Below are 13,825 nucleotides of genomic sequence, written 5' to 3' on the forward strand. Positions count from 1 at the left end.
AGTACAATTTATCTTATCTGACAGTCATAAATAACAGAGCTCCCTGGGATTATGCATGAAAATCAGATCTAAAGTATTTCAGTGTAAATTGAACCACTAGGTTGTTATGGTAGCATTTTAAAGACAGGAGGACACAGTCTTAAACTGCACCAGGGGAGGTTTAAGTTGGACATTAGGAAGAAGTTCTTCACAGAAGGGTTGACTGGGTATTGGAATGGGCTGCCCAGGAAGGTCATGGAGTCACAATCCCTGGAGATGTTTAAAGAAAGACTTGATGTGGCCATGGTCTAGTTGACAAGGCAGTGTAGGTCACAGCCTCCATGATTTCAAAGGCCTTTTCCAACCTAGTTAATTCTGTGATTCTGTGATTTTGACAACTCAGAATTCATACTTTCTTCTTGAGCCATCTTCCTAAACCATCTTCCTTTAGGGAGTATCCACCTATTTCAAAGGCAAAAATGCTTAAAGCAGACAGCTTTCTTATTGGATTATGCATGTTTTCTCAACAGATCACGATGCTTTTTAAAGTCCTTTGAGAACAACACATCCTGCTACATTCCCAACTTTGACTGTTGTGACAATGCCATGCTTTTGTTAATGTCCCATTTAACAAAAAACCTACAGCTGTTAAAACTTCTGAATGTCTAATTTCAATGAAGAAACTATTTTTTTGTAAATGGAAGGTACACTGAATAGATTTAAGTTTCATCTTCTGAAACACTTTAAGTAGAAAGTTTTCTATCGAATTTTATTTGATTGGGAGCAAAGATGTGTAACTCTAAACAGTGAATAAATTTGCCCATATACAATTTCTGCCATGCTTCCCTTGACACTATGGAAATGACACTATGGAATGAAGTGGAAAATCAGCCTTAAACTAGGCAGACAATTATTTAATCTACAGTAAATTTCAGTAATTTTCTAATGTAAAATGAGTGTGACTTTTGTCTTAAATATATGAAAGAAACTGGAGGTTTGTGTAGAGTTAGATACAGTGGGCTGAAGGATATTTATTGCCTGCAGGTTATCTGCAGCCTGAGAAGGTCTTTGTTTAATGTTTGATAGCCTTGGAGGACACATATAATTTCTACAGATTGTAAGAATAAAAATTTCTTGCCTTACAATTTGTAAATGGTACTATCATAATTTATTCTGTGATTATCAGTCACACAAGCGGGAGAAGTATCATATAACTAGCCCATGTATAATAATGTATAAAGTTTTTGTAGAGAATAATGTCTTTTTTATCCCTCTACTTTTCAGATATTATGAATACAGACATATATAGATATGCACACATGTTTCACTAGAATCAAAAAATTCCTTTAACGATCACAAAATCCTGTAAAACCAGCTTGGAGATTTTAGAACAGTAAAGTTACTCTTCAAAGCACACTAGGAAGTCTAATCTTTTTATGTAGTGTATTTTTTCCCTTATTATTCAAAAAAGAGCATTCTGTTTAGCACACCCAGCATATGCACCATATGATGCACCAGATGCTTTAGTAAATAATTAATCTCTTAATGAAAAGTACAATAAATAGTTGAATAAAACTGTGTGATGATGCAACTGATAACTACCCTTTCAAAACTAGAAAAAGAGGAGATTTTATAAAGAGCAATAGTTATATCACAACACAATACTGTCAGACTGAACTGGCAACATATGCTTAATTATGCTTCAACTGCATTCTGGAAATGAGAACACAGCACAGATTACTGCATATCCTCATATTGCTGCTCCATCAGGGCTAGTGAAGAGTGGCACAAGAATGTCTAAATGCTATATTTACAATGCCTAAGACAGCAGGATAAGTTGAGAAAGAGAGGAAAAGACACACAACATAAAATAAGATTGTAATGCTTGCTTGAAGTGAGTATTTTACTGGTTTAGAAGACACTAGCATTTTATTAACACAACATCTATGAGTAATTCCTAAAGCCTTTCTAAAAATGTGACTTAATACTGTTAAGATAGGATTTGTATGGAAAGATGCACCCATGAATTTCCTTGCAGTATCTATGTCTTAGCTGCAGTCAGTGAAACAAATATAAAATATATCTCTTTGACTGTTGATTTAACAAGCTTACTGGAGAGGAAGATGGCAAGACACTTGTGACAAACAACTTTCAAATACACATGTGTCTCAAATATGCATGATCTCATGCTCTCCCATATGAGATCAATTCTTCTGACACTTTCCTCCAATAAACCTACTATTAGCACATATATCTAGAGGAAAAACACAGCTTCTATAGAGGAAACAATATAGCATTCCTTACTATCTCCCATTTCGTTTATCACTGTTTCGAATGTGTATTTTTGTTCTTCTCTATTTTTCATGTTACATATTAGTATTATATAAGCTACATAATGTATCCATGTTCATGGTAATCCTAAACATACTAGTCCTTAGTCAGACAAGGGGCAGCAGCCAATAAATGAATGAGATTCTTCCAAAGTATACATCCATTACTGGATGGGACAGGATAGTGCATGATATAGTGAGGGGGAAAAAATCTAACTGACATACAAAAATCTAATTGACATACAAAAGAAAACTTTGAAAAACATTCTCTACATAATATATTTCCTCAATCCAAATTTACAAAGAAAACGCCCAAACCAACTCAAAACCTTAACTGAAATCTCTTTCCTTCAGTTTTTCCACTGGTAAAAGTAGGAATAATAATCCTCACAGTGTGTTCTAAAACTTAACATGTTACTATTTATATTTTCTCTGGTGTACAGATAGATATTAACATCAGTTAGTAAGAACCAATGTTGTATCACTGTGGAAATGCTGTCGGCCAGCATGCACAGTGCAGCCAACACACTGGTTTTTACTGGCTGTGTGAGAACAGACCATCACAAAAAAGAGGCTGGGCTACTCTGAGCCCCATTTCAACTCATTCCATTGTAGTCAGGCCTCCTGCAAAACCTGGGCATAAACGAGAATTCCCATCAAAAGGTAAAACCAACAAACTATTGTTTTGTTGCAAGGAAAAATCATCAAGAGCTGATGATACAGATTTGACACCAAAAGGTTTTGATTCCAGTCCTGGGTAAGACTGCTTCTGTGGTCCTCAACAAATCAATTAAGCCTGTCTGCTGCATCTTGCTGTAACTACTGATTTAATCAAGGAAGTGCTACAGAATTCAGCCACTCAGACTCTGGGAAGTCTCTGTGTTTACAGTGTGGATGTTAAGCATCCATGAAAAAAAGCTACTCCAGATGCATTTTGCACAGCAGATGGCATTACACAGAACTTGCCTGTTTAGGGAAAAGGTTTCTCCTTAGCTTTTAATCATCTGGTGACTTAAAATTCTCAAATAAGCTCTGCAAAGGTAAAAATCACAAAACAGGCATGAAACTGTCATGCAAGTTTGGCGTGGTGGAGGGGGAACATTATAAGGGTAATGATTTTAGAGTATCATACAGCACGAGCGTGTACAGTGCCTCTTTAAAACACAGTACAAAAAACTCTGATGTTTTGCATTGATTTTTCTGCCCACAACTTCTCTAAATACTAGAAATGTATGTTGTCCCTATTACAATCTGAACTTCACAAGGAGATGATAAATGAGATAATATTGATTAGATTGTGCTAAAGGGTTCCAGCTCTTCAAGGTTATATCCTTTAGAGAGTTTGTAAATCTCATTACAGAAATCTGTTGAGATACATAAAGAGTGGCAGAAGGGTTCCAGCATGACAGCTTTCACTGGAGCCATGCTGTTCTTCAGACAGAAAGTTCATACAAGCAGGTACAGAAGAGCTTAAAACACTAGAATCAGCTTCCCTTTTTCATAAAAAAAAAACAGACCAACAAAATTTAGATCATAATTGCTGTAAGAGTATTACTGACAAAGAGTGTCTGTAGTGAAACACAATTGTGGGCCTCAGCTGGCTTTACCTGTCAGTTTTGTCTGTAATGTGAAGGATGAGTAAGTCCACTAAATTGTTCCAACTAGTTTAACATGCAGTTCTTATAGTAAATGAATCTTAACTTCAGATGAAAGTCAGCATGAGCCTTTTCATGCATTTGGTGGTGAAAAACCCCAAAAAATGTCAAGGAGCACATCAAAAACCAAGAGCAATAATCTACTGAATTTTCCCAGAGTTATGCATTCACTTTCAACTAAAGGAGGACAAGAAGAGGCATTTAAACTGGTTATCTGCTCTTTAAAAACTTTAGATTTCTCCCTGAGACATAGCAGGGGAGAGGGGGGCAGGTGGGTATGTGTGAGGTGTGGGGAAGATTATAACTAGGAGTCCTTCTGTACTGATGGACAGGAATCACCAGTGCACAATGACAGCCACAAAGGCTGACAGCATTAGCCACGTAAACATTTCCCTTTACTTGGCACTCAGTACACTGCACCCAGGTTTGGGCCCTGCAACACAAGAAACATTCTGACAAATGAGCAGTCCCATCAAAGCCCACTGAAATGGGCCAGAGGCTGAAGCACTTCCATGTGAGAAGTGGCTGAGTAAGCTGGGCCTGCTTGAACCTAAGGCAGTAGGGGCTTCGAGGGAGGAGCTAACAGGACACCCCCAATTCACCAGCAAAACAACCCAGCAGGGAGCAGCTTGCACAGAGAGGTTCAGCAGTGTCCATCCTTGGAGGTTTTGAAGATGCACTGGGAAAAGACCTGAGCAACTCAATCTGAATTCCACACAGTCACTGCTTTCAGGGGAAGGTAACACTTGTGGACCTCCCAAGGTTCCCTTCAACCTAAATGAATCTGATTTGTGTTTGCTGCCTCCATTATTGTGATGCTGCAGACAAACAATATTAGGTGTCAATTTTGTAGGAACATGGTCATGCTCTGCCCTTTCTGCTGAGCTCTACTTCCATTTCTACTCTAAGCAGTCTCTGAACTCTCAAGTGAAAGTGATTCTATTTATATTCATCTCATAAAATGTTTAAAACATCAGAAAAAAGAAGCCTGCTTACAATATGAAACACAGATCCGAGGTGTAAAAGGAATACTAATGCTCTTTCTGAGTGGCAGGTGGGCACAAGTCTTATTTCCTTTAAGATGTTAAAGCCATAAGCTTGAATATGTTGGCTTTTTTTATCACTTTGATAAGTGTTTTCATGGAGATATGTACCGGTAAAAGCCATATTCAGATTTGGTTTGTGATAACAAAGAAGTCAAGTGAAAAAAAAATTAACATTTGATCACTCTGGTATTTAGTAACTGGTAAAGTTCTTTAATAGGATCTTGGAACTATTAATTTCACAGATTTTTTAGGGGGAAAAAGCATCTTCTCAAATAAGTGGGAAGACAACAAAATTTACACTAGAAAGTAATTATTAGGTGTCACACAACAGAGTACATAGACACTTTCTCTCTGTTATGAAGCTCCACCATCTGTTTTCTTGTGTTTGCCATCTCCAAATCAGAAGAAAAATTCTGTTCACTTTAAAGCAAAAGTTTCTGAAATAAGCTTTTAATAAGCAAGAAATTTAAAAAGGAAATAGTATCTGGGAGAAAAAGCTTCAATTAGTAACTACATCCTATTGATTTATATTGTGGTATAGACAGATCTTGGAAATAATCTTGAAATCCATGCCACCTCAGTACTGACTTCTCATAAAAATCACAGAAAAATTGAAGGTTCTGACAGTCACATACAGGATAACTGAATGGATTTCAAACTTTCTGAAACACTGCTGTGGAAAGTAATGGTCATCTGTTTTACAAAAATGTCAAGATTAATTGTTGACCCTGAAAAGATAGGGAGAAGATGAGACCGATTCTTGTGGTAACGTGACACCTAGTGTTCACTTTCAGGAAGCTTCAGTATTGGTGGGTGCCAAATGCCGAAGAAACACCAATGCCCCAGGACCTCATTCCAAAAAAAAAAAAAGGCAGATATTTAGACTAGCATCTCTAAGCAAGTGCCTGAATCACAGACACTGTGAAAACCGAGGGGAGGAAAGGAACAGAAAACCTGCCTGTGCTGCATTTGCCCTTCCTATTGAGTACACAGTTTGGGTAATGGCAGAGTGCTATCCAAACAAGTTTCACGTTGCTGGTTTTTTTTCTTTGGGTTTCTGCTGCAAAAAGAAACTGTCTACCTATCACTCTTTTTCTGGTTGTGTATGGAAGTTAATAGAAAAATGGATCTACTACATATAATATTCATGAATTTAAGAGAAGAGTGTCTATGAAAAAAAAAACCAAAAACAAAACACCAAAACCCAGAAAGTTCATTTATACATTGCAATGAACTGTACATTTATGCCTTCATTTAAAAACGTGGTGTATCAACAATACAAGTGCCTGTTACATTATCATTCCCTTCCAAGCTTCTAGCAATACAATGAAAACCACAGTAACTAATGCATAGTAGATCAATGAGACCATAAAATCCATGTAAGAACATGGCACAAGCACCCTTAACACAATAACAATTACTAAGAGATATGACCCCTTGAGTATTTCCAAGCGAAAAAGGGGGAAAGGATTACATGAGAAATTAGAACATAAAGTTCACTATAGATAGAGGAAACGTACTGGTTTTTGAAAGCAGAGGAATAAGAAGCCATGTCTGATACTGAATGAAACAGGTGTCAGGAATTACACTGAGACTGGCAAAACATTAGAGACAAGGTCTGACTGAAACTTCAGTTCTATAGAACTGAACATACACATTTGCACTTCAAGAAGTTTAGATACACTGTGAGAAACATTCTTAAAAGAGAATTAATGTTAAGAATACATGCATGCAAAACAGATTAGTATTGTATATCAAATCCAGCATTGCCTTTAATTTAAAACTATGCTGAGTTATTTTCCAGGGAGTAGTATCTCACTGTTATCCTTCCAAAGAGAAAAAAAAACCACAAAGACAACCCATCTATCTTTTAGTATTAATATTGTCTACCAGAATCCCAAACAATTAATCTGAATCAGCAAGCAATACTTAGTAAACACTAACTACTGTTATTATATCTTATTTCTGAGAAAAATGTGCACACGGTCAATACACAGGTATTAAAATACAGATTTTTCTTTTAAACAGGTAAACAGATCTAGATTCCAATACTGTTAAATTACTCAAGAAGATGCAAGTCAAGCACTTGTCACACTGTGAATTATAAATTAAGTTCTTATTTTTCAATACATTTTGAGCATAATTTTCTTCAGAAGTTTAGTATGTGACACATCTGGGGAGCCAAGCAATTATGAACTCACCTAAATAAATATCTACCATAACATTCCCCTGCCGAACGTGAGTCTAAAGGGCTTTTTTACTAAAACTATATATTCATTCCTTCTTTCAATCACATACCTTTATCTGAAATAGCCTGGAAAGTGAGGCTAAATTTGTCTGTTTGTTGGAAACAGATGGCTTGCCAAAGCCTTAGATTCACAGCACTATTTCTCATTTAGGGTCAAGGTAAAATATGTGGTCACATGCCTTTAGTTCCTACTGCTGTTGTCCAAAAGGTCATTTCACCATCCATAAAGTGTCTAGTTTGGTCCCAAGCAGAAGTCTCATGAGTAACAGCAGAAATGACATGTCCTATTATTAGGACATGTATTAAACAAACACATTTGACACAACTACAAGAATACCAGTCATCAATTTCACCTAATCATAGTGATTATCCCGCACCTTTAATGCTGAAATATCCTGAGCTTCCATACAACCTATTCAGTAGTGAATATTTTAGATAATTGCTGCACAGATTATTTTTGCAGTTCCTGAACTGGTCTTACAAATTAAAAACTGTGAAACAACTTTGAAACACAGAGGATTCCACTGCACGCTTAATTCCATTATTTCTTTTTGAATTATACAAATTCTAAAAGCCCGGAGGTTAAATTTATCCATCTCCTCACATAGTCAAAAGATAGATGCAAATACAGGCTATGAAAGGTTCTTAGACAAGACAACAGTTTGTTTCCACAGATTTATGTGCAGCTGTCATACATGCTTATGATGTCAGGTATCCTCTACCGTTTTCTTCTACACTTGAATTTCCAAATATTACTTTAATTTTTATGATTACATAAGCTTGAAGTAGTTACAAATTCACTGTCAGGGAGAATGTGTCTCTAAGTCAGCTTTCATGCAGCTGAGGCACCTTCTAAACAACATTCTGGATAAAACATCAGGAAGATAAACACAGTTTTTCTTTCAAAAATGGCAAGGCTGTGGTCACCGAAACAGCTCAAAGAACAGGAAAAAAACCCCAAAACTAACTTGTTTGTTTTAGCACCAGTACATATTTTATATAAATACAACTAATAATTTTTTAGCTGGTGATGGAAAACGATTGCGATGATGCTTCAACTACACAACTTTACATGCCAAAAAGAGCCGCATGTTAAACCAGAGTCTGTAATGAATTTAAAAGGTCCGCAGGGCAGACCTACTACATTTTATATAAACCAGGACAGCGGAGAACTGCCGTCAGAGGGCATCATTCATGAATGATTTGCCAAATACGCTGCCGTGAAGTAGCAAGTTATTTTCTAACTCCCTCACGGGCTTCTCCTAAAAGTGCATGAGGTGCTAAATACAGCCACGTAGCTGACTTTTTTTTTTTTTAATTCATCATCGCAGGCTTGCAGCTGGTTTTCCAACTGAGTGATTCAACGCGATCCCCGGGAAACTCGACCCTCACGCTGCCGCCTGTCACGGCGTGCTGAAAATCGCGGCCAGGATCCGCCGGGACGCGTCCCGCCGGCCGCACTGGGGCCGGTCCCGCCCGGCAGCCCGGCCGCGCTGGGGCCGGTCCCGCCCGGCAGCCCGGCCGCGCTGGGGCCGGTCCCGCCCGGCAGCCCGGCCGCGCTGGGGCCGGTCCCGCCCGGCAGCCCGGCCGCGCTGGGGCCGGTCCCGCCCGGCAGCCCGGCCGCGCTGGGGCCGGTCCCGCCCGGCAGCCCGGCCGCGCTGGGGCCGGTCCCGCCCGGCAGCCGCGGCCGCACCGCCCGCTCGCGGTCCCTCACGCAGGCGCCTCCCCCCAACCTCACGGCAGCGCCGCCGGCGGGACCCTCCCCACCCCCGCCCCGCCGCGGGAGTTGGCACCGGGACGGGCGGAGGGGGTGCGGTACTTGCCCAGGTGGGGACGAGGAGGCTGCCGGGCCGCTCGAGCGGTGCTGGAGAAGGCTGCTTCCCCGGCACGCTCATCTCCTCCCATGCAGCTGGCGTAGTCCTCTCAGACGGGCGGCTCGGCGGGACGCGGCGCCTCCGGCACCGACTCCCAAGCGCCCGCCCCTGCCGGCAGCGCCGGCGTCCCGGCTCCGCGGGGCAGGCTGGCTGCGCGCTGCCCTCCGCCGCCCGCGGGGCGGGCTGGGACGGGGGGCGTTCGCCGAGGGCTCGGAGCCGGGAGGGCAGAGGAAGGCGGCGGCGTGGCGCTGGCTATTTAACTCGGCTCTTCGCCGGGGGAAGGTGCCGTCGCGCCCGCTCCCCTCCCCTCCGCGGCCGCATCCCGACAGGCGAGCTCTGGGTGCTCCTGCGAGCGCTGCGCGCTCCTCCCCGACACCGCACGGCTCCGCTCGGCCCGCCCGCGCCGCCCCGCGGGGCAGAGGCGGGCGGGGGCTCCGGCCTCCGCGCCGCTCCGCCGGGGCTGCTGCCGGCGGAAGGTGGCCGGGCTGTGCGGTGAGGGTGCTGCCGCCCCCAGCGCAGCCCCCCTCGCCTTGTCCGCGCCCGTAGCGGGCAGTTGCGCCTCGTGTGGGGTTATAAGCGGCAGCCTTCTATGGCCCTGGCTGGCTCCATCTCTGAATCGAAACCAAGAGTAGTTTGACATCCCTCGAAGATTCTTGGTACCCTCGGCGTTGTGTAACACTTGGCCAGGAAAAGTCCCCAATCCTAAACGTTGTCATGAGATTTTGCTCTTCGTGCATCTTTAGCTTCCATCCAATTCCTGACCATCGCCCGTGGCCCAGACTATAGTTTTGGGGAGCTTTTTGCAGTCCAGTGCTTGCAATGTTGAAGCTGATCCTAATACAAAGAAGTTCCTGGTCCTTAACGTACTACTTTACTAGTAGACATATATTTCTATTTTTAAGGAGAGAGAGGGGAAAGCTTTTATTTTTTTCCTACCAGTTGATATAAAAATGCGTGTTTCATACACATACCTGTTTTCTTACCTAAATGTAATTTGGAAAGGCATCTCTGTTCCCTTTTGACGCCTCTACCTTTGTCATGCACAAATAGATAACTAAGTATGACTGGAGTTGGCTAGACTTTTTATTAAGTTACTTTTAGAGCTGTGTTTTTCCCCCTGCTAAAGCGCATGTGTAAAGCAGGAAAGAAACATGCATCATCTTTTTCTTGGAGGTAAATCCATACAAAATAGTGGTTGTCACTGCTATATTTTACCCTAGAAAGAATTTCTCTCTTTCCAGGTTTCCCTGGTCAAAACATACCTGACATCATCCTTGTCTACTGTTTGATCTTCATCCGTACCAGAGCCCTGGAGAAGATGGGGAGGGGTGGATGAGAGGGCAGTTTGCGCTGTGGGATTAGGGAGTTTAATTTGTTCTCCAGTGCTGCTTGGGGCCCTCAACCTGTGCCTGAGTTGTTTTCTTTACCATGCACAGATGAGTGGAGTTCGACGTACAACAAGGAGTCAATGCCATTCTGCTAAAGGGCTGGAGTTTGTACTCGAGCCAATCTGCCCCAATCCATCCTGTGCACAAAAAGGCTTTTATCTTACTCCATGCCTGTAGAAAAGTGTTTGACAACACACCAGAGTGTGAAATGTTGGAAGAGATGAGACTGGGCCACTGCCTCGCATGACCATCCAAACTGAGGTGTGTGCAGACACTGTGAGAGGTATGAGTCTGCTTCAGGCTAAAGAAGATCAGAGAAAGCAAAGCCACACAGATGAGCTGCACTCACTTTGGAGGGACTGCTCCAGGCTCCATGGGAGTTGCCAGGAACCAGCAAATAGCAGAATCAGTCCTGGCAGGAATTTGCTAGTATGGACAATAGTTTTCCTGTGACCACAAACTTGTTACCACATCCAGCGTTGCTTCTCATGGTTCTCCATAAATATGGCACATAAGTGGGAATTAAAAAGTGGAGATGCAATTTAGTGTAAATATAAAAGAAATGGCATAGTTGTATGATAATGTACAGGGAATATATATGGAAAATTATTGACAGAGGGAAATAAAAAATAATTTACTTTCTAAAATGTTTCTCTTAACCTAAAAGCTGTGCTTTTTAAACTTAGAAATCTTTATCAGTTGATATAACTAAGCCTTGTACACAATATAAAACTTCCTGAGTGGTGTATTTTAACACTAACAATTATGTAAATGATTTCTGGAATTCATCAGAAACTGGATAGAATCAGACATCCAAGGAGCTATTAATGTTGATTTATTTTTGGAATTAACAAGTGCCCTTCACTGAATTACATTTTCCTATGGTATTGCTGTACTGAACAAAAGCACGTACGCATAACTGGGGAAGGATTGGGGAAAAATAAATATTTTTTACTTAAGTTGAGCTAAGCTAATTTGTGATCATTTAATGCTTTATTTCAAGGGGTGATCAAGTTTAATAGCTTAAGAAACCCATGAGCTTCTTTAGGAGCTGATGTCTTGTCCAGTTTGTTGCTAGTTGAAAGCATATATGCATTTTTCCATTTTTTCATTTTGTACTTTTTCAGTTGTACTGCATCTCTGATCCTGCAAAATCTTTTTCTTTTGCCATTTCTGAAATAAAGCAAATGGAAGCTAGCAGTCACATAGCTATTGTAGTGGTAGTTTTTGTTTTTCTGGATTACATTAAATCCTATCATTTGAAATAAGGCAATTATTTGAAAATTTCATAAAAATCTATGAAATATCAAGAAAGTAATCATGCAAAGGAATGGCAGTTCAAAACAATGTGGAATGTTTTCAATAAGATGACTTTAAGCCAAACTCATTATTTTGGGGTGTTACATTAGATAGTTGCCAAGAAGTTTCATTCAGATCTGACTTGGCTCACAGTGGGAAAACTGAAAATTGTGCAAAAAATTTTAATAAAATCAGCATGCATGAAAACAGATGCAAACTGCTGAATCTGGAAGGTGTCATATTACAGACCTGTCTTTATTTCCTTCTGTTTTCATAGACATGCTTTGTGTTTGTACATACAAGCACACACATACACAGATGATACCTGGCTTAGAGAATGGAAACAGAAGACTATTAGCACTAAAACAATACATAATTTATTTTACTGAGATGTCAAGGATAAAGACTTTTTCCAGACAAGTGGATGAAAGAATATCATTTGGTTTTCCAGGAAATATAGGTATGCGGACATTAAAACATAACTGTTTATACAAAATCCTTCACAAAACTGTAGAAATCAATTTGTTGTCTTAATACAAACTCCAAAATTTGCAGATGCCATTTTAGTTTTTAGATGTTAATATTTTTTGTATTAATCAGGAAAGAGGCCTTTTGTAAAACTTAATTGCTTTGTGAACTTCATTACATCTAATATTTTACCACCAAAATAAATGTTCCACCATTTAATTTTGTTTTGTGAGAAGAGATCAGAGATATGGGGAAGCAAAGAATACTTTTTAAAATATATTGGGTTTGCATGGCCACATTTTGGTAGCAGGAGGCTACAGGGGTGGCTTCTGTGAGCAGCTGTCAGAAGCTTCCTCCGTGTCCAGCAGAGCCAATGCCAGACAGCTCCAGGATGGACGTGCCCCTGGCCAAGGCTGGGCCAATCAGAAGTGGTAAGAGCTATGAGATAACAGAGTTAAGAAGAAGAAAAATAAAAGTGATCGTGCAGGTGTAATTGTGGCCAGAGCAGAGTTGTTTGAGAACGTGAGAAGAACAGCTCTGCAGACACTAAGGTCAGTGCAGAAGGAGGGGGAAGAGGTGCTCCAGGCACTGGAGCTGAAATTCTGCAGCCCTTGGAGGAGGCCCACACTGGACCAGGTGGATGCCTGAGAGGAGTCTGTGATCCTGTGGGAGGCCTGTGCTGGAGCAGGGTCCTGCCAGAGACCTGCAGACCTGTGGAGAGAGGAGAAACAACAGATACTGACCATAACCCCCATTCCCATATCCCTGCACAACTGGTGGGGAGGAGCTAGAGCTGAGAAGAAGGGAGTGGTCAGGGGAAGGTGTTTATAAAATCTTATTTTACTTCACAATTTCCTGCTCTCATTTTGTTAGTAATAAATTTAATTAAATTGGTGTCTGTTCTGCCTGTGACAGTATTTGGTGAGTGATCTCTCCCAGTCCTTACCTCAACCTATGAACCCTTTGTTAAGTTTTTTCTCCTCTGTCCAGCTGCAAAGGGGAATGAGAGAGCAGCTTTGGTGGGTGCCGGGAATTCAGCCAGAGTCAACCAACTACAAAAATAAGTTTTTGACTTGGAAATTGTAGGTAAGGCATTGTAAAAATGCCAGATGTCCCAAGGGAAACTGCTGCTTATCCTGATGAGGATGCTGCCATTTACCTACCAGTATTTTCCAATTTAGGAGGAGTAAGGAAGGCACTAGTATGCTGACAATCAGCCTTAGATCCCTATCTCAATCTGCTCTCCATTTGCCACTTTTATTGTGTCAAACTCAGAAATAAAGGGCAAATTATAGGAAATAATAACTGGACAGTCTATCAGAGGGCAGTAATGTTGAAGTCTTCTTAAAATATACACTGGTAAATCATTAAAATTTCACATATAAATTATTTTCCTTCAAAAGACCAACATTCCCTTGCTTTCCCAAAACTATAATGTGCATCAAATACCCTGTAAGTTGTCCCAGAATTTTCTTCAGTTCATTGAGTAGGGTAAAAAACTGTAACTGTACATATGACTGTAGCAAACTGAGAAGTGA

At 41.0% G+C, this 13,825-nt stretch overlaps 1 protein-coding gene across 1 annotated transcript in view; it reads right to left on the minus strand.

Moving 5' to 3' along the window:
• SNTG2 (syntrophin gamma 2) overlaps positions 1-9,652 on the minus strand; it is a 241,352-nt gene extending 231,700 nt beyond the window's left edge. Inside the window, exon 1 of the mRNA XM_063389285.1 lies at positions 9,082-9,652. Coding sequence (XP_063245355.1) covers positions 9,082-9,153 — 72 coding nt within the window. The 5' untranslated portion in view covers positions 9,154-9,652. The remainder of the gene's footprint in view (positions 1-9,081) is intronic.
• Between the last annotated feature and the right edge of the window lie 4,173 nt (positions 9,653-13,825).

The sequence above is a fragment of the Prinia subflava genome, chromosome 2 (assembly GCF_021018805.1).
Source record: "Prinia subflava isolate CZ2003 ecotype Zambia chromosome 2, Cam_Psub_1.2, whole genome shotgun sequence".
NCBI lineage: Eukaryota > Metazoa > Chordata > Aves > Passeriformes > Cisticolidae > Prinia > Prinia subflava.